Below are 22,650 nucleotides of genomic sequence, written 5' to 3'. Positions count from 1 at the left end.
GATGATACTCTGCAAAATAGCTGAAAAATGAGTATACAGTTGTGTTTGTGCGTCTCTTGTTGAGTTTGAAAGTATTTAACTCTAATTTAACTCTAATACTAATTCCCACAGGATCATTTTGGAAAATGATTGGAATATTTTGTGAGCATTTATATCCACCAGAAAATTCTTTTGCTATCAGCTCCAACTCAGCTAAAGTATCCATCCGCCTCCCAAATGCGAATACCGTGGCAACCAAACGTTTTAGGGAAATATTCTGATAAGTTCCGAGTTGGTTATTCTCTAACTGTATGTTTTCTTTCGAGACTGCTACATCTTTCCCTTCGCAAAGAGAAAAACTAACCATTATAGACCAAAAAAGAAACTAACAATTACAAACTAATCATCCACCAGCCCAGACATAACCCAGGTTAATTTTTTTAATGAGCAGCTTGCGGCAAAAACTATATCCGCAATTATTCTGTTCTTCCAAGAGACTTGATCATACACTGGAGACAAAGAAAAGAATTCGAATCCCAAGGAATTTATAGGGGGTTTTCATGACGTGGCTGAGTTAGTCAATCTCAGGCAAGGATAGCATGGTTTCCCCATCCCAGAAACGCGGACTTTTCGTCCAGAAAACTGACTAACGAACACACGCAATTATAAACAAATTATAGTGACGCCACATAGCCTTAGGCGCTTAACTCACACCTAACCAGCATACAATCTGAAATCTCTCTTGAAACAGATGTCAACAGAGAAAGGTAAAGACAATGTTGCTGACCGATTTACGCAATACACAAGGTGTTGCAGGGTTCAACTTTTTCCCTCATAAAATATTCCATATCATCAGGGCCTGGCTGCCACCGTTTCGTGTTGACCTATGACTTGTCTAGTGCATTTTATAATGCATACTAGACAGTTTTAGTTGAGAGTCAAATATGTATAAAAGTTCCCAGTTTATGTCCAATACAAAAATGAGAGTCCACGACCACCGAGACCCAGATCTGAAAATTTTACTCGGGCAGTTGGAATATGTTTTGTCATTTCATAAACGACAGAATTTATAATACAGAAAACGCCATGCTAATTCTTAATTAGCATTACAATACACCATTTATAATGGATGGTAGTTTTATTCTCATCAAAAACCGCAGTCTGTCATTGTTTATCGGCATACAAATGCAAAAATCTTATAATGCCTTTGAAAAACGGATGATGCCTAAAATGATTGATAGATATTTAAATATATAATTACTTCTTTTGTTCATTAGTAGAAACATTCCCACTCTAAATAACACTAAAGACAATGTTTCCGGCATTTAATTTAATGACATTTACTTATTAAATACACGCACACAAATGACTTTTGTGGCATGTTTACAACACTTAAGGAAGTTTTTCCAGCATTTAAAGTTAATTTATCGACGTTTAAAGGAAGTTCCTTTTATCCGCGACTTCGTTTAAATTATAAAAAATAATTTAGAAAGTAGACAGTTATAGCTCTCAGTCGTTTATCCCTGAAATTACTGTCATTGTACAATCTTTCTCGGTGATGGGAAATCCGGCTGAAGTCTTTAAATAATTTCAAGATTAATCGTTGCTAACGAGTAGTTTTCGCATTACAAGCCGAATAATCTGCCATCACGATGATACAACGAAATAAAAAGAATGGGTTTTGAATACATCACATAATTCAAACGTTTTTCTAATTTTTTAGAACAAGAATGTAAATGTGGCGTTTCCCGATTTTCATTTTCTCAACAGCAGAACTCCTCTGACCCGATGTGGCCATCTCTGGGTATAAAACGGGGAAAAAATGATTTAATTGTTATTATTTAAAATATTCGTTAAGATAATTTTGTATGACGCCATTTTTAATGTCTGTAAAATGCATTATTCATATCAACAGTATGGAGGTACAAAAATAAATAATACTTGGGTGGGGAGGGGAAGAAAGGGTTACAGGTATCAAAACATCCCCTTAGAATTGAGTACGTAGTTCTACAATTTTGAATATAGAGTCCAAATCCAACTAGGGGTTTTTAACTGATAATAATAAATAATTATTATAAGTAGTGAAGCTAAGAATTCAAGTCGTTGGCCTTATTAATTAAAGTAATTCACCTTTATACATATTTGCGCATTACTGACTTATTTGTTTATATATTATAAAACAATAATAATTAACAGCGTGTTAAACATATATTTAAATATTTTTTCTACCAATCATTGAAATATAATGTTAAACTGGAGTATGAAAATATAATTTCTTTTAAATACCCCACATCTGTTTTATAGACATTAGTGAACGATCTTGGGTTGTGTTATGTCCAATTAGCTTAATTTTTGGCATAAATACATCCGGTGATCTGAGTTAACCGTGGTTCGAACTCACGTGATCGCTAAATATGGCAGTGTTCTTGTATTCTGTAAATTTCTCAGTTCATGTATTTTGGACATCCAAACACACTTGACCAATTTAATCACACTGTCAATTCATTCAAGGACAGCGAGATTATTTACCAGTCACAATGTTTACGAGAATACTGATCTAGAGGACTGTGCTGTGTAAACAATAATATTGTGTATGGTTCCTGTTTCCAATTATATCGCACTGTCCAATTACATTCACTAATGGCACACTTTACGAGAACACTGTTTAGAACTCTAGAGCAGCGTTTCCCAAACTGGGGTCCTCAAACCAGTTCGCGAAATGTTCAGAAGGTATCAAGTAATGTGTGTTTATTTTCTGATAGAATTTCGTTAATTAAAGAACATTATTTTCGATACGATTAGTATATATAATTGTATACATATTTCAAATTATTCGTTCTATGTATATCAAAATTGATACTAAATAAAGTTATTATTATACATCTGCATAAAAATAATAAAGTTGAGTTGTTTCACTCATAAAACTTTGAATTTTCTTTTCAGAAAATCCAATGTTCGTGTACACACACACACACACGTTGGGGTCCGCAAACTTCTGATTTTTGAAGAGGTCCGTAAAGCTCAGTAGTTTGGAAACCGCTACCTTAGTTCTGGGTACAGAGTATTGCGAATGATTCCTGTTTCCAATTATATAACACTAAAACAAAAAGGAAATATTTTAACTCAACTATATGAGCATACGGTTAGTTTTTAAATTATCAACATATACAAGTACAGAAGGATAACTATACAACGTGGCTCAGATTTTCAAGCTTCGTATTTTAAATCGAGTTCAATATTTTCAAGCCTCTTTTCAACTTTAATGCTTCGAAAACGTGCCATTTCATAATAATATTTTAAGTCATAAATTAATATTCTGTTGGGCTATAACCATTATGCGTGAAACTGAGACAATACCAGCCATGCAACAGCCCCATCTACAGGTTCGATTATCAATAAAAATAAACTGCTTTATTTACCGATCCGAATAATACCAGTATTCACTCAGTGCAATATTTTAATTCTGTATTTTTTGGGAATTAATATGTCGAGCTCAAATAGTAATCAAATATTATTTTAAACCTTGTATAAAATATGCTAGGACTTACAAAGGACAATATTCATTTGCAAAATGTGTACACACATTATACAAATTGCGAAAAAAAAAAAACTGTCAAAATTAAAACATGTTTAATGGATTCTTATTTCAGTTTAAATGGGTGTCTTCTCTGCTGTCTAAACAGCAAATGCGTGTGTACGCAAGAATAATACATTTGCTTGTTAAATACAAAATAAATATACTTGTAAAAGCAATTGCAACCGCTGCATCGGAATTTTTATTTGCAAAAAATTAAACTGACGCTATTCAACAAGTTGCATTTGAAATTAAAAAAAAATAATAAAAAATACAGAATTCCATCAGTAAAATCGTGTTAAAGATGAATCGAAAATGATAGTTATTTTTTTTTCTCGTGCAATATGGCGATTGATATCAGAGAGCTAAAAACTGTGCAAAAATCTCATTAAAATTTCTCTAGTGAACAACGTATCAGTATGCAGTAAGTCTTCGTTTTTGCCAGGAAAAAAAAAAACAAAAAAAAAACAGCATTCTACGAGTAAACATTTTAGACGATCGATATCCTCAGATTTTTGTGCTCATTACGGAGCGTGTTTAGAAAACAGCAAATATTCTAGAAGCTCCATCCGTGGATCGAAATTCTAATGGATCGCGTATGATGGCAAAAAAATCTAAAAAGAAAATGGTTTAAAAAAAAAAACATTCTCATCATAATGGAGTAACATTATAGAAGTTGTATAGATTAATAAAAAAAAAATAATAAAAAAAAACACAAGAAATGAGACAAGCTGCTTTTGTGAAACATGAATCACCATTTCGGTTTTTTTTCTTTTTTTTTTTTTTTTTGAGGGGAAGGACAATTCAATTCAAAAATTTTCTGAATGCGCATTATTTCCAAATCTTAAAGGTGACAAATAAAAAAATAATAATAAAAAAAAAAATAAACCTAAGACAGCTATTTTGATGGGTTCTCTCTCCTTTTAAACACGGATTTAGTTCGATCAATCTTTCTTGGTCTTGCAGCCAAGCTCCGAACAAGATCCTTCGAAATGTCATGAATGATTAGTAAGCGATTTAAAGTGAGGGAGCAAAGTGGGGAAGGATACTTCAAAGAAAAGAAAAAAATCTGCTTTAGTTTGCTTTCAATGAAAATACAATGCAGTGTTTTCTTTCAATTAAAGTACTATTGAATACAAAAGAAAGAAGCAAAATGAAGTTGGAATTTTTCTTCCTTATGGCTAAAGTCTGTTCACACAGACCTCACCTAAGCAAGAGCGTCATGAAGTCGCCTAACAAGATGTATGAAAGACAGCAAACTCCATCCCGCTGTTTCTCCAATTCTTTCTACTCATTACAGGCCTGTGCTGGCGATCAAAAGATTTAGAAAATGACAAGTAGTTTTTCTCTCTCTCATTTCTTCTTCGCTTCCCTATTCCCAAGTCCTCAGTTATTATCTACCGGGAGGCTATGTAGGGATATGTTAATTGCAGCTATATATTCTAGCCATTCTACATTCATTAACAAGTCCTGTCTCCATTGCGATATAAAGATAATTACATTTTGGATTTTTTTTTTTTTTTTTTTTTTATTATTCATTCTTACTAATGCCGTTTTCGTGGGGGAAGGGTGTTCAAAAACAGACTTCTAACTAGGAAAAATTAATTCAATATCAGAAGACGAAAAAAAAACAAAAAACAGAAGAAAATCTCGTAAGATGTAGCTGAAATTTTCCTGTCAAAAATCCTAGAAAATGGAATAATACAATTGACATCTTTCGTTTTCGAAGGAACAAAATGTAGAACAGAAAGTGCCCAGCTAATTCGATCGGACGCAGACCACTCTACCTTGTTTTAATCTTCCCTTTTACACCTGCCGTTACATCTTATAGCAGGTATAAAATCAATGTACTCATTGATTTCCTTTATTCATAGGATTCGCCACCCGTGCGTGTGGTGTACCGGGCTCTTAGAAGAGGATTTTTATGTGTTTTTTTTAATAAGTTATTAACCCACTAATTCGCACTTGGAAATAGTGCTAAAAATGACCAGTAGAAGAGAAAATCAGAGATGTTTTTGCAGATCTTGGAAGGTTATGAAAACGCTGTTAAGCCATATTTCTGTAAGTTGGTTCCTTTGGAAAGTAGTAGTTTTCGTATCCTTCTCAAAAAGGAATACAATTATCACAATAAAATTTAATTAACTAGCTTTTTTTTCTACAACTGTTTCGTTTATGAAAAATTTAATTTTCAAATAGTAGATGATTTTGAAGATAAGTTTTATATCGAAACTCTCGAAACGTAGTCACAGATGAATATGATGCTATTATTAACTGAAGTACAAACTGTTTTGGTATGACTTGGCGTTTCGAGGTTTGTCGATGCTTCAACTTTTATGTATGAAAAAAAAAAAAAAAAAAAGATTTTAGGCATTTCACAAATTACTACTTCTGAGATTATGTAGTAGTAATTCCGTATTCATGCATTTCAACTGAATTTAAGTTTCATCCTTGCAATACATGCCGCTTTCGTATGACGTACTTTTACGAAAAATAAATAAAATTCCATTTTTGTTTTAATATTTAATTAACCGACACAAGATGCACTTTTTTTTGGGGTTCTTTAGAAGACTACCCTACCTTGGATAGTTTATGTTATTGGGTTTAAACAAATTTAAGAGACAGACAGTTATCGACCAAGATAAAAGCTGGACACAAAATCCTGAAGGTTTTAATTAAGGAATCATAAGATTACCTGGCTTATGGGAAAGAATTCTATTGGCTAAATGCACAGTTGTCAAATAATCTCACCTCACGAAGAGAGAAAACATTAATTCCACTAAGAAAGTTTTACAGAGAGGATTTATTGCAAAATAAACAGGAAGAGTTCCATGGAGTTTATCTTTTTCTCAAAGTACGACGTTGCAAATTAACATGTTTAGAATCCTAGAAGCGAAATGAGCAAAAATGAATAGAAGCTGTTGTACATATTTGCGTCTTCCTAATCGGAGAAACACTCAAACGAGTATCATAAATACTCCAATATTAAAATAGTACCGAAACCTCGCTAAAAGCAACCCAAAGTCTGGCAAATTTGGGAATAAAATTTAATCCCGAACGTCTTATTCAGAGGTCTCCTTAATCGAAAGGATGGAGCATAATTTCTTTTGACATAGTCTTCTTCTTCACGAAGAAAACTCAATTTGGATTTTCCTGGCGGGAGTCCGCATTCTCTGAAAAGGAACATTATTACTGGAATGCACAAGAGTTCATGCGAAGTTATTAAAAGCCCTCTGTCTAATGCTATTATTCTCTAACCTTAGTCTTGAGGACGGTGCTACAGCAATATTCTCGGTTTGTTTCTGCTAGCGTCATTCGCTAGCCGGATGGTTTTGTTTGTAATGCAAAGCAAATGATGTTACCTCGAAGACAATCCCTTATGGGAACAAGAGGATGTCCGAGTACTGGAAATGCGAGCCATTATAAAGAGGCTACACATCATCGAGATATTCATATCTTTAAGTAGGTTTCATTGCACGGGCTTGTGCGCCATTGAAGCACATTGTTTTCGTATGCGAGCAACGTTTTAAATAAACCCATTTTCGAACAAGAAAACATTTTTTCTAATTGTTTTGCCTCTTGCTGAAATAAATTTATTACGCGAACACAAAATACAGTCTGATTTGTCAGATCAAAAAAAAGTTAGTTTACTTTTATGAACCAAAAGTCGGGACAACTTAAAACTCCAATAAAAACCCAAGTTTACGTGATGTAAAAACACGAAAGGAACAAATACCAAAGTGGTTGCTATGGTCTTAGAAACAGGAGGTCATTAAAGCTGTTCAACGTGACCACGACCAATACCGATTGACTTGTCCCGACTTTTGGTTCATACTGTACAAAAATGCAGCATTGAGTGGGTTATAAGTCGTTTCTTTACAGTTCACCCTTTAGTTGTGATTATAGCTTGATAAATTTACGATTCTGAATATTCAGAAGACAAACCCTCGATTTATCCTTTGGGCATTCAAACTTGATTAGTTCGAAAACCGAACTTATCAAGTTCGGTTTTCGCTCAACCTTACTATTCTTCAAGGTTGAGCAATTTTCTATTTAAAGTGTGTGGCTGAAATTGTGATATTTCCAGCGCGTGAACTGGCGCTTTCGAATATGAAAACACCGCTGTGATAAAAAGTAACTTCAAAATCCCGAAAAATGGTATTCAAAATTAATTATTTCCACCCAAACATCGCTATAGTGTTAGGCCTATTTTACACGTATTTCAAAATTATAATTTCTGCGATATGAACATGTTCCCGTTTTGAAAATCTTAAAGATATCTCACTTAAATTTATAATTTGTTAATTTGAAAAGGAAGAATTCTGTATCATTTGGCCAACTTTAAATATCTTTTTAGTAAAGTGACATAAAAAAGGTTGTTAAGCCTAATATATATTTCCTGAGGCATTGCCTCACTGTGCAGAATATCAAAAATCAACTTCATAATCACTTCCAGTGGGAATATTCATAGTTAAATGCTAATCGCTGAAGACAGCTTACAAGACTGAGTTGGCCATCGCACTACACTGGTATTATAGCCTAACGAGTATTGTACTTAATTCTCTAGTGACTGCCTCGCGAAGCACACCATCATTAGTGTAGTTCCGAATGGAGAGGAATCTACCATTAAGACATTGGTTAATAGGAGAGTTGCTTTTTATTTCTAGGGTTGCAAAGTCCCCGATAATCACACGATACGAACTAGTGACCTTTGGCCAAAGTTCATGAGAGTATTGGATTAAATCGTCACTCGTTTCCTACCCTTGCACCCAGTAGAATTCCTCCCACACACATCTCCCCCCTCTCTCAATCCTGTGGAGGGGATTGCTGCAAGAACTGTGTACCCAACACAAACTTCAAGGGAGCTGCCAGGAGCGGTGTTGCATCCACACAGATCGATAATTAGGGGGTGGCGTAGCATCACCAAGTCGTCTACTTGTTGTTTTGCTCTTAAGCCTAGAAATGCACGAGCCGACGGCACTTACCTGAAGAAATCGTTCCGGCAGTAGAGTTTGCCGTCGCGCGAGAAGCACTTCTCCGTCAGGTTGCATTTGCACTCGCAGCACTGGACACACTTGGCGTGCCACGAACGGTCCAGCACGTTCAGGAGGAAGCGATCGAGGATGGGTCGGTCACAACCGGCACATTGAACCATCTTCATAGTGTCCGTACGACCGCGTCAACTTGCCGTCACCTCCAGCAGCATGCACAACAACAACCTTCCCTCCGTCCGTCCGTCGTATGTAAACACCGCCTGCACAGTCCGCTCACTTATCCGACAGGGCTCTGCCGCCTTTTTATTATTATTTTTTTTTCTCTCTCTCTCTCTTTGCGCGAGAGAGTCGCCGAGATGTTCGGGGAGGTTCTAGTGGCCACTGCGAGAGTGGGTCTCCAAGATTTGACCCAGACGGCGGTGGGAGGTACAGATCCGAAGGGGTCACCGTGCCCAGTGCGGTCTGTCACTACTCGCACGATACCTCACCGTTCGCCTACATTTATTGTGGTTGGCGTGGCGGGCAGGCGGAGCTTCCAGCTGTCTGTTAACGGTGGCTGCCATGGCAACGGCAAGAGCGTGATGAAGAGCGAACGAGAAGGAAGTTGTCGATTCACGAGGAGCACGTGTCTGTTAAAGGAAGGGTACGGTAGGGCCGTCCCAAAAAACTGCGCTTGTGGAGAAAGTGGTCGGGAAGGGGGGAGGGGGGCACAGGAATCACGAAGTAGTTGTGGGTCAGCTCCAAAGGTCGGGTGTTTCCAGTGGCAGTCACGAGATGAAATGGGGGGAGGGGAGGGGAGATAATGTTACGAAGGACAGTCGTAAACATGCATTTTGACACGCAGAAAACAACAGTATGCTAAATAACTTGTCATTTAGACGAAAACAGTATTCATTCCAGGTACACTCGCTAAAGGGCGAGAAAAAAAAAAAAAATGCTGATCTTCGGACATCTACAACATACCAATTTCCTTTTCTTTCTGTAAACTTTACTGGTTCCTTTTTGCTCATCATGAAGTTTAACTCTCCTGGCCTTAGTTATAGCCTGCACCAAGGACAGTAGTTATTGAACAATCGGTAACAGGCACTTATGCAAATGAGGTCCAAGATATATCAAGGTCGTACGCAAACTTTTTTGTGCATGGCCAATTAATATATACAATTATATATATAAACAATTAATATCACTGTAGTTGTCTCAGATATGCAGCTCTTGTCAAAGTTGATAAGTGGTGTGACTGAGGGGACTGCTGGATGACTGGACACGAAAATGTTCAGAACAGAGCCCTCCCGCGGATATTGGCAAATTAAATAGGTTAATGTTTAGCAAATTGCATAAGGCTTTAGTAGTTTTAATAGAGAATTAAATAAATACAATCTAACAAAGGGATGGAACTGCATTCAACTGTCTTTTTATTGTATAAATAATATTAGTTGTTTTGATGCGAATAGTTTACACTCACTATCTTTAAATTTATTTTTAACGCGTGATAATCATAAATACGGCAAGGCTTTAGATTAAAACAGCTACAGTTTATTTATTAAACTGATTTATGCTTGACTGTTGCATTAACTTATGAAATTTAGGTTTGATGTTTGTATTATTATAACTCTAAAAAAGACCATTTTATCAGTTTTTTTTTAAAGTTTGTGCAGTTCTCATAAAATTTGAAATTTTATGAAATTTTTTTTTTAAGGAAAAAAAAAAAAAAAAAAAAAAACAAAAAACTTTCCATCCTAGCCTGAGACCGACTAACTTAGTCACGTTGCAAACAAAACAAACATAAAAATTCCACGCGTCATCTGACGGGATTCGAATCCGGGCATTTTCTACCCTGGTGTGGAAGGGAGGATGATGATATCCACTGTGTTAGCGGCAAGGACATGCATTTAGTAGTCAAGTAGGCTCGAACAAAGGTCTAATTAAACGCGTGCGCTGCTGCACTCCCTCACTAACCACCACAAGGCTATAACTTTGTAGTCAGGATTACCACTTGTTAAAATTTTAGGCATTAAAAACAAATTTATTTTTATGTACTTTTCTCAACAGATTTTAGAAGTTTTTTCCGTAAAGAATACAGGTATTCTATAATGTACGCTTATATTTTGTATCTCTTACTGACTGCTAATCGGTAAGAAAAGTGACAGCTAAGTAAAATAAACCGCACGGCATATTATATCCCTCATGCACTTGTTTAAAAATCGGAGAAATGAACGATTTTATATTTAAAAAAAAAAGGTTGAAAATGTTATATCGGAATATTTTTATTAATTACATACCCTTGTATAATGTATAAACCTTCATTTGATACGTGCACTTACTGGGGATTATAAATACGCGCGTGATTGAAATTTATCCGATTAATGTATAAACAAGTCTACATAATACGTACGCAGACTTGTTTTTAGCATTTGCTATAGGTGGGTAATCAAAGGAGAGTTAAAACAAGTTCGTCTAACTAAAACTTTTTTGCTCTTAACACAGTCCCTTGTGGCAGTCTCTCACAAGTAGCAAAGTCCTCTGTGGTTTCGTCCCTTGTTCAGAAAGATCTGGGTTCGAAACTGATATCACGCAGAGAGAGTATTTCCAGGCTTTTCAGTCCACACAACGCAGATTGGCCACTGAACACGTTACACTGTCTGCGCTTTGGCACAGTGCTTGATTAGAGGACTGAAAGGATCAATTATTCTATTCGCATATACTGTATATCTTTGTGAAGGAAAATGCATTTTACCTCCTAACTAAATTTTACATAGTCGCATGTATCACTCTGGCATAGTTCTGAAGAACCTGCAATACATATTACTTTCGTATTTACAATTAACAAAGAAGGTTTTATTGCTACAACACGTAGCAAGGGATTTGGACAAAGCTTTAGAAGAGGTTTTCACACTTAGTCCTCTTTATTATTGCACTTTATGGCTGCAGGAAAGAGATTCGTATTAAGATTCCCTTCCATTAATAGTTCTTTATGGATATTTATCACCACTATCTCAAGTCCAATCGTCATTATAAAACGATAAATACTGTGCTCTCCTCCCCATCAATATGCAGTAGGAAGAAGGCAATGTCATACTGTGAAGAGGGCCAAAACAACTACAGTACAGTACTTGTAAATGTTATTTATAGGACACCGGCATATTTGTATTCACTAAATAATTGAGCCATGACCTTCCCCTAAAGAACTCACGCTGGGATCTATTCAACGTATCATTCTTGTTCGGGGATGATACTGAATGACATCCTTAACTGTGGACCACAATCTTCTCTGCCATGCACTGGCCTATGGTTACCCAACTCCTCTTTGGTACAGCCTTTGTGGAATGGGAAGACAGCAGCAGTTCTCCAGTCCCTGGATTCTAATGGTGCTCGCATTAACATTCCCAACGGTTTTATGCACTCACTTGCATTCTTTTCAAGTATTACTTAATATGTATACTGTACCATCTTCTCCTTTGTGTTTGCCCTCCTTTAACCTCAGTAGCTTTTCTAACAAACGCTACTAACATTAAAGAATATAATCTTACTCAGATTCGAACTTGCTTCCGACTGTAAATATAACTGAAAAGTATCCATTCAACTCATCTGCTACTCTTTCTAAGGACTTTCAACAGTTGAATTTTAAGGTCTTTAACTGGTAGTTAAGGCCTTTCAACTGGTTGCAGTTACTGCGACCAGTTAAAGCAGAATTGGATGATCATCTTGAGGGAATGGAAATGAATATATAACCACACAAATTTTGTAGACGTGCGTGTTCAAAGCCGATTTGAACGTTGCGCAGGCTGAAACTCCTAGAATAAGAAAACTACTCCCTCCATCTGAACTGAGCCTCGAATAACGAAAAAGACTAGAAATTCTTCGGGTCTTCACGGGAATCGAACCCAGACCTCTCTACACGAATGGCAGGCGGCGATGTATCGTGCCAAATAAGCTGTCTAGGAGGACACAGTTGCTCCAAAATGCCCGGCCAGCTCCTAAATAAACTTACATCATTAAGGCGCAACAATGGGTATATCTGCATTATGGGAAAGACCCTAATAGTGCATCCCCCCTCTATTCTAATTCACACAACAAGTGTCTTCTGCGTCTCCCCCCCCCGCACTCAATATGCGTCAGAGCAAGTTCTCCACTCACCTACTCCTAATTAAGCTATTGCTTTAAATAAGGCACAGAATGAACGGAAAACGCAAAATAAAAAGAATTTATTTTTTTTTTAGAAATATAATACACACACAGGGGGTATACAACCCTCTCTGTTCAAATATGCACCAGAGCCAGTTCTCTACTCGCCTATCTCTAAGCCACTGCATTATATTAAGAACAGAATTAATGAAAAAAAGTAAAATGAATACAATTAACAAAAAAATTAAAAATATTATTATTATATATATCAAATAATTTTTATAGTTATATATATGCACACACATTATGTATCTATTAGTAAAATATATAAAACAATAAGATTTTAATAAAAAAGAACAAGCCCATTAATTTCCTTTCCAACGTACAGCAAATTTTCCCTTTATTTATTATTATTATTATTATTAGCCACATGGTGCAAGGAAGCCTGAGGTTTATGCTGTACCAGCCTAAAAAAAAAAAAAAAAAAAAGAAAAAAATCCCGAGTTACCCTGACAGAGAGAGAGAAATAGCTGATGATATCCAGCTCAGGACCCTGGGTTTGCCAAGCCCATACTCACTAGATGTGACCCCCCGTTTTACTTGATATTTAGGTAAATGTCATACAGATCTTACATAAAAGAAGTATTACTGCTAAGAGCTAATTATAATTTTGCTTTATACAAACTATGCTTCCGCCGGCATAATATAACTGATTGTAGGCAATATCAGAGCTGTATTTTTTTTCTTGTAAAAATTCGATATATTGAATAACTTATAAGAAGCGATAATATTTAAAGTAAAAAAGAACACTTACAGCTAAACATAACCATTTGTAATCTGAAAAGACCAAGTTTTACTTACATTCCTTAAATTATACTTCGATAAATTAAACTAAAAATTCCAAACTGTTCACTGCTTTAATGAAATATTCCGTGATAACTTGTGCTTATTAGTAGTTTCACTTTACTAATTATGCAGACGATTATCGTGGCTCGTGCACTTTGCTTTTGTGAACTGGAACATGCGCACATCGGCACAATTACATTACAAAGTTTTCTCGCAGAGCCAGTCTTATACTTTTAGAGGAATCTAACGAAAACGATTTATTACAGGTATTTATATATAAAATAACGACATTTTAATAATCCACTCATTTAGTTTTGCTTAACTGTAATTTATTTAGTGCTTTGAAAAGCGTAAACGGGCTTAATAAATGAAAATATAATTATAGTATAAAATGAACATTTTAAATATTCAAAAAAACTAGTAAACCTCCAAATAAATTTTCTCTCGCTTTCGTCTGGGCCCGTAATACAGAAGTGGAATATTGATCATTTCTTTCTTAATTTGATGATTTAATGACAGCGTTATTTTGTGCTAAAACGTGTCTATGAAATTATCCGCAATTTTTTTTATACGATTTTTATTAAGATATAAACAGCCTTCAAATAATACCGATTCCTATGATCGGTAGTTATATTCTTCGGTTGATCACTAGATGGCACATCGATCTATCCAACAAACTATGTTTGGGGGTTGTATTTTTTTTTTTTCTTTTAATTTTTTTCCCTTCTTCCTTTCTCTCTAGGCATCTAAATAGCGTGATCCGTCCACAAAGATTAGCACGGCGTCCCATGAAACGCTGGTCAGATAAAGAGGGCCTCACAGACCAAGTGTCGCCTGCCTTTCTTTAAAGAGAAAAGATCGCTATCTCGTAACAAGTATTTTGTCCGTATCTGCAGCTGAGCTGTCAAAACACCGATGTTTCATCCAGAAATCTCGCCTTCGCAGGAACGCCGAAGAACGTCTTCATGGCACACGTCGAAAATATACGAACCGGGGTCAGCCTCCAACACTCCATCTATTGAAGAACCACTGCCACAGTAATAATAAAGAGACACGCCAGGAAACGTTAAGAAGAGAATTAGAGAAACAATATCAGACTGTAGGGTACATCTTCAGGTCAGCCATTACACGACCCCAGTCTGTAAGGCACACTTAAAGCACGAAGACACAATTAAGACAACCCTGCCTGTTTATTTATATCCCTTCGCATCCAGAATGATCTGTGTAATCTTCTTGTCCCATGTTCACGATTTCAACCGGGATTATACGATTTTCGGAGGTTAAGAGGGTTGTGTGTACGGATGCAGTGCCCAGCTGCTACCAGAACATTTGTCACAGTGTAATGCGTGAATTAATGCGCAGTTATAAGAAAATGTAATTTCTCCACTTCTACGATCCTCTAGCATTACTACCGTTATAACCTTTGTTTATAAAGAGTATTACGTTTTCAAGGTGGCGCTTTTTCTTAAAAATGTATCTTTATCAAGTGCATAGATGTTTAATTATGGACTGCGTATTTTGTGGAACATATTCGAATACGCGACTCGCAAAATTGTATACCTCAAAACGAATCACTCGACCATGGCGTTAATATGTGCGCAATATCGATTAATTTTTGTTTTGATATCATAAACATTGTCACGTGTAATTCCTTCCCTACCCACCCCAGCGCAAAGAATATTCAACATCACTAATTCAGAATCGACAGTCGTGTATTATAAACAAATACAGTATCTTCATTAGAAATCTATGCAATGTCCTGTCACAGCTGTACAGCTAGGGGTTTTACAAAATGAAGTTGCATTCTACAAGCTTACCTATGACGTTAAGAAAATATAATTAAAGAATGCAGGGATGATCTGTTAAAGATATGACAAAGTATGGCGTTCACAATCTATATACAAGCAAAATAAATAAAAGAGACAAACTATTGAATGTCAGCAGATTCAAATTAGTTCACTATTTCCGGGCCAATCCTGACAAGGCCCTTTTCGTGTTGGTTCCTCGGAGATGTCTTAAAACAGAGGGATGGTCGATCAGCATGACCACTGGCGATGTGATCATTGTGCTTGCAGATAAAACAACGTTTTGAAAATGGCTAATAGGCAGAGATAAAATATCCTTGTCCCTTGGGCATCCTCAAATGAATTGTACGTGAAGATATCAGGCACTACTGGAGGCCATTTTGACACATATGAGCCTTTCCTTTTTTAAATCCAGAAAGTAGCAGCGAAAAGAGTTTCGTGAATCTGCTTCCTCGAGAGATTCACGAACGGGGTCACCCCCCCGCTCTTTAACAACCAATCTAATCCGTCTGACTCCCCCCCCCGGTGGCGCAATGAACCTGCCGGTACAGTAGTTTGTCGGAAAGGTTTCATTCAACCATTTGGGGCACATCATAACAACCTTCCTATTGGATTGACGATAGATTTCTCAATTTCTTTACACTCCTCCCCTGTAGTTCAATGTCGGCCATTTTTTAACTTATATTTCTAACAGTCCAACGGTAAAGAAAGAGTTTCTTTCGCCACCTCAAAAGCATCCATTTTGGAGGACACTCGCGTTGGAATCGTTCTCGAAAGTCCATACGAATATTTTCTTATTTAGTTCGAAGTGTTCGTTCATGAACTTCTGAAAGGGGAAATATGGAAGCGGAAAATCGAAAACAGCATGGAACAACGCAGCCAATTCCAGGTGGGGGAAACTCCTCCCGGATTTAGTTCTGTAATATTTGCTGGTCAGGATAAGTTGCAAAGAAATGTACTCATTTTCCACTTTGCTAATTCATTCAAGATTTAAATACACGAGGACTTTTGAAACGGCCACAACACTTCATTGTATTCTTCATCATCAGTGTTTTCTCCTGCTGCTAGCAGAGTATCTACTTCCTTCCAGAACTCAACTTAATGACTGCTATGCATGTGTGGCAAAATGTAGAATTGTCTCCAATGTTGGATATTTCAGCGTTTATCCACGGTCCCTTACTTGCCACCTGATCCCCTACGCCCCTAGAGTCTCTCCGTACGGGGGAGGAGGCCCGACGTGACGACATGATATAATCTGTCCTCTTCTCTGCATTCTGTGACTCACTGCCTCCAGCTTAATGCTTTCTCCCTGGGGATGTGGAAAAAGACGGTTGGGAGTGCGTTTCGACCCAGATCGTGATCCTCGCTAACCCGGGAAGTTCATGTGGTCAAAACTCCTTGTCACGGCCAACCTCCCTCTTCCCGTTTCGACCCTCGTCCCTAGGGAAAATGCTGCAGCGCCAGAAGTAACACCTTACGCTGTTACCCAGAGTTCGTGCAGCTCATACAGGACTGTCTGATTGATGATGGAAGGGACTATTCATTGCTTATCCTTTATTTCCTGTGTTGTTTCCCCAGCTAACTAAGAATCCGTGTATCTCTTTTTAGTGACTGACCATCTCTGGACACGTTGGATAAAAAAATCCATCACGTTTGGTTTCATTTCGTATTCAGACTTCAATATAACATTGGTTCATGGTACTCCTAATTGATTTTGATGGCGACATCTGATATCCAAGGATTGCAGCCTGTTTTAAAATGTAAGCGTTCACAAAGACATCATTAGAAATGCTTTATGAACAAGATGGTTAATCAATTATCGGGCTAGCTATATAATTCACAACAGTATCACTCTTCTGGTGACATGTCGATCCTTTCTGACTTGACTAACATCTTTATAATAGAACAGCAAACCCCCAAAAGTTCAATAGCAGGCTCTCAGAAGTGTAGCCAAACCCATGGCAGCACATCCCTCACTTTAATGCAAGTTAATTCAGCAACGGTAGAACATCAACGGCATTATCTGACATTAAATCTCTCTCTCTCTCTCTCTCTCTCTCTCTCTCTCCCCTAGATTCACAAACGCAGAGAAAGGGGCCTCCCTTCCCTTAGAGACTACACAAAGCTGTGTTTAAACATCCGTATTTGGTAGTTGTTCACTATTTAGAATTCTCAATCAATCCTGGTGTATTATGAGTTTTTTGTTATCATTATTATTAAAAATATTTACTAATACCATATGTATGAGTCAATAGACAAGTTTTAGTATAATTTTAAATATTAAAGAAAGAGAAAAAAACATAGGAATATGCAATACAGTTTTTCAATGGAATCATTGAAAACTTCTATGGATTTTTTTCGAACGACGGTCGAATTCCACTAAACAAGAAAGTATTTGGTGAGGGTTGAAGGGAGTCATCGCTGAAATTGCTCTCCTGAAGTGCATCGGGCCTTTAATATGAAAATTAGAAGGTGCAAGACCAGAACTGTATTGTAGTTGCAGTATGGTTTGCAATCTCGGTTCCTGGTTTCTTTCCAGTTTGGTCAAGCAACAGCAGAAGTTATCCTGTTGAAGGACAACTTCTGCTGTTGCTTGAAAGTTATCCTGTTGAAGGATAACTTCTTCTATTGTTAGTTGTGCAGGATAACCTGTGGTTAAGGAGTTACAGATTTTCAACCAAATTGTTGACTAAAATCCGAATCTGTTCATCGGCTACTTCGAAATAATTCTGAACAGTTTCACCATTTGTACGCCTTCACATTTTTGATGTCAAAAGTGTGCACACATTCCACACAGTAAATCTCACCTCGAACTCCTCTCGAAAGCAAAAAAAAATCAAATGATAATAATTTCTACTCTTTTTCCAGAAACTAAAAATAAGGGACTGTTTGAAACGTGTTTTTGGAAGAAGCCTACTTCCTCCAATAGCGAAACGTCACGTGAATAAAGTCTCGTATGTATGGTTTCACTGTTCTATGATTAAGGGTCTTTTCGAAAAAAATATCTGTTTACCTTGCTTTACAAACAGCCCCGTACATATTAATCAAGCATGCACTAAAATGATTGTATATAAAAAAATAAAAATCCTTCGATATAAAAATACTTTGTACTCTAAATAATTACATAATCCTCCTGAAAATTTACAAGTTCATTATAATAAGTTTTTATAATAAGTCCCAAGGTCCTACCCTCTAGCGTAAGGCTGGAAGGAGGCCCAAGGAGTTAAAAGATTTAATGGTGTAAGTTCGTACATATAGTTAGTTGGGGAGGAGGAGGAGGACACGTACTCCTGAATAGCTGCCTGAAGCGCAAACAGAAGGGGAACCATCAACGCATTTCTTCGATGCTATAAAAAGTTCTCCTTGACGCTTGCTGCCATCTAGTGACAGGTGACAAAAATAAAACGATAACAGATTAGATCAAAAAAGTCCAAGAACCGAAACAAAACGCCTGCTTTACATGGAAAATACTGTGGTGTGTACATTTAAACTTGTATGATTAATTAAGGTAGAAATTACCCTTTCCATGCTTTGAGATCAGTAAAAATAATTTAAAAAGAAGAAGAAGAAGAAAAAAACTATTGGATATTCACAAGAATTGGCGTTTGGGCTTCAGGAAGACTTGCAGTGGTGAAGTTCGGTTGTTGCGGTGAGTTGATACATTCAGGACCAGACAAACGTCACAACTGTAGTTTGACTATTGATTGGCTGCTTCACTGATAAGTCGAGATGGGCGCGACCACTTTCTGCGAACGAACCATTCCGAATGCAAGTGTTTTTTTACGAGTGCAGCGAAGGGGAAGGTGGGAGCGCATGAAACATGACACCGTCACGTGTCGCTGCTAAAGTAAACAAAATGCCCGCTGACCGCGTCGCCAACACCAGTAGCTGATGAGCTCTTTGTGTGTTTCAAATATTGACACGCGCAATAAAGGAGGGCTGTGTTGACAGATCTGGAAGTGTCCAAACATCATTAAGCCAAATTGGACCATAAGGTCAGGTTTAAGGTTACTAGGCGCTGCTGACAGAACTGGCGTTATTAACGAGATTAAAACTGTCCGAGGATGTACTCCCGGTAGCAGTTTGAGGATGGCACACAGATCGTGCAAGTGTGCTATTGCCCACGTGGTAGATGTGTGCTGGATATTTCTCCTTTTAGAATGGAGTGGTCTTTGTCCCGTAAAATTTCCCCTTTTTTTTGGAACAGATCGGGACCGGGGGTGTGTTACTAATCAATTATAATGGACCATCACGTTACACCGAACAAACTGCTATAAAAGACTCTACAAACTGTTCAAAATCTACGCTCGCAAAAGCGTGATCAAACCCTTGGCAGCAGCATCCTTAGTCGAGACCGACTTCATTCTATAAAAACAGAAATCGGCAATTAATAGAAACAGTTTTAGTGAAACAAACACAATGTACGAGTAATGATGCTCAATAAACTTTTGGTTTTTATCCCCTTAATTAATTAACCTATTGGGATATGCGTGATGAGGTTCTATCATACAGACCACGGACACAAAGAGTACTAAATCCAGAAATCCAATCTGACAGCACTTCCTAAATTAACAGTGAAGGAAATTGATGCTCCAGATGTGACGAAGATGCATCAACTGATAATAAGGTAAGACCAGATAAAATCACCTATGAACTCAATGGAATTAAAATTGCTGAAATGCGTGTTTCTACAGAATACATAGTTTACCATAGTATAGGCAATAAATTCAGAATTATTTAAATAGAATTGGTAGTATAAAGATAAGTGCATCTAGTAACACTTTCAAATTTCACTAATTATAAAATTAAGTTTTTTGAAAATACCCTCGAATTATATTGAAAAGGCTCCATGGGTTAAACGAATTTAATAAATATTTTCTAAACCCGTACTTATTAGGTTAAACAAACGTTTTTGATATCTGAACTCTTCACCCTGTTTTTTACGTGTGTATCGCATAAAGCTAAACCAGCAGAACTGCCCAAAGAGAAGTTCTTTCTATAACAAGGGCACTTTGGAGTTTAGCTTCATCGGACTTTGTAGCTAACCAATGGAAGCTTAAGAGGATCTAATAATTGATTTGTCAACTACTCACAAGAGCTGTACGAAAGCTGCATTTCCTGAATTTTGAATCGAACTCCAACCTTTTTTGCCAACAGACAGAGACTATTTCACTGAAAGTAATTTTATATCAATGTCCCATCATAAGTTTTCTATTCTTTTATGGCCCAGCCCTATTTTATTTCATTTTTTTCCCCACTTTGCATACTACATCTCATTTTTTCGTTCTGTCATTCTCCAATGTCTTCTTAATTTCGTCGTTGTAGCGAATTCACTATTGACCAGGACAATAACGCAGTGGGTGCAATTACAAAACTTCGTGTTGTACCGAGGAACAAAACAAGCCAAGCGAAAGAAGAAGTAATTTATTACCCTAGTCTAACTGGAATATGACTGAAGTAGTCTTTAGAAATCAGGAGTTTCGCGCTGTCTGGTCCCTCCTAACACACAGAACTCAATGTCTTGCACGAGGGTCATCAGTTTAACCCTGTACTGACGAAGGCGCAGCACGTAAGGTCTTTCATCTTCGGGCTGGTGATCTTGTAGGTTAATGGCTGCAAGGTTAAGGGTGAATACCGCTTCGTGTAGGAAGCCCTTAATTTCTTCGATCAGATCCCACGTGTCAGCGAACAGAGGGATCACATACCCCCACAGATGCGTGAATTCCACTCTTCGTAGTATCTCATAATGACTATTGATTAAATTTTCCGTTTTACGCATGAAGTGCTGGAGCATCTCGATGCTCACAGAAAGGCTGAATCCATCTAGCTCAACTTCAAGTTGCTCCTTTATTTCTACTCCTCTTCGTGACCAAGACATCTCGAATGACCCGCGTACCTACGATTTCCTGGCAGCCTTCTGCACTTTGTGCCGAGAGTTATAAGGTAGTCATTGTTTAACGTGCTGTGACGTCACAATGAATGTAACATTTTAATTTCAGAGAAAACGAATGGAGCTAATGATTTCAATTACTGCGCATGTATTTTAAATAATGACTAAGTTACGCACAAAAAATCTACTCGGTATCTGCTCCTTCTTCTTCTTCTTCTGCTTCTTCTGACTCGCCTTCCTCAGCTTGTGGTTCCGGTTCGGGTTCCAGTTGTGGTACGGACACAGTCCTTCTGACTTGCCTACACAAGCCAATGACTTCTTGCAGGTAGTTTGTTATGGCTCGCAAGTGCCTACAACATGCATCGACCCTTCTCAAAATGCATCTCAGATCTTGCTCTGGGTATCCACCCAGGCCGTACCTCCCCTCCATGTCCCTAATCAGCACCTGGATGTCTCTCAGTTCCACGCGTGTCTGCTCGAAATGGAAGTGAAGGTTTTCCCATTGGTGAGTAAGGTTGGGACACAAGTCTCGAAAAATCTCCACTTGTTGCCACAGCACCTCTTCGGTGGAATGCAACTGATCTGCAACTTGCTGTAGCTCGCCTAAAATTTGCTCGTGTTCTTTACTCATGGTCGGCAAATAAAATTTTGAATTAAAGAGATAGCCATTAAGCCTATCTTACCGATAATTTCAGCACTCCCTGTTCCACTTTCCCCCTTCTGCAGATTTCTGTTGTATTGTTTAATATGTTTGTTGTCCAGTGTATGACGTCATAATGGTTTGAAAGCCCGCCGTATGGCCTCATCTATCTCGAAAATAAGTCATTAAATTCTTGCATATCAAAAGTTTCTCAAAAAAATCAAATTCATAAAAAATAAAGTAAAATTTTTAAAATAATAATAATTATTTTACCAGGAGATTGTTGCAGGATAAAGAAATCCAACAGGTCGTAGAAAGAAGTTACTAGATACCGTATATACGCTGCCTTAACAAAATGGTAGAAAACGTCCCTAATTGCAGGAGATCTAATTTTGGCCGCGATGAAGAGATAAGCATCCATGACACGGAAACGACTAGGTGTGCGCAGATGCCCCTAGAGATATTACGGCGTTTCTTTATGCCCGTTAGTTCGTTGCTTACCGAGATCCATCTCGGTTGCGTTTCCCAAGATGATGATTTTTCCAGATTCTCGATGGGATTCGTGTCCTGAGACTGTGAGGACTTCGGTAAATGGTACGTGTAGCGCCCTGTCGTCTTGGAATAGGCGACCCATCCAGGTACAACATCGGTATTATGAGATGAACATGCTGTGAAGAGTGTATCAGAACTATATCAGGACTGCATCATGTTCATCTCAGTGTGGAAGGGTGGACTCGTACCGTACGGAAAAGAGCCGAGCACGAGAACACCACCACCAGAGGCCTGCACAGAGGGTAGAATGC

The 22,650-nt window shown here is 37.5% G+C and overlaps 1 protein-coding gene across 2 annotated transcripts in view; it reads right to left on the bottom strand.

Moving 5' to 3' along the window:
* Nucleotides 1–8,821, bottom strand: part of LOC150085939 (LIM/homeobox protein Lhx1-like) — a 206,082-nt gene extending 197,261 nt beyond the window's left edge. For both annotated transcript variants that reach the window (XR_016546947.1, XM_090373598.1), the window contains exon 1: nt 8,536–8,821. Coding sequence is in view for 1 of the 2 variants with exons in the window: in XM_090373598.1 (XP_090229724.1) it covers nt 8,536–8,711 (176 nt within the window). In the remaining variant the exon portion in view is untranslated. The remainder of the gene's footprint in view (nt 1–8,535) is intronic.
* Nucleotides 8,822–22,650: the final 13,829 nt, after the last annotated feature.

The sequence above is a fragment of the Mastigoproctus giganteus genome, chromosome 5 (genome assembly GCF_048544385.1).
Source record: "Mastigoproctus giganteus isolate SK-2022 chromosome 5, ASM4854438v1, whole genome shotgun sequence".
In the NCBI taxonomy this organism is placed as follows: domain Eukaryota; kingdom Metazoa; phylum Arthropoda; class Arachnida; order Uropygi; family Thelyphonidae; genus Mastigoproctus; species Mastigoproctus giganteus.
Note: the sequence above shows the minus strand (reverse complement) of the source record. Positions and strands in the feature narration are given on the sequence as shown.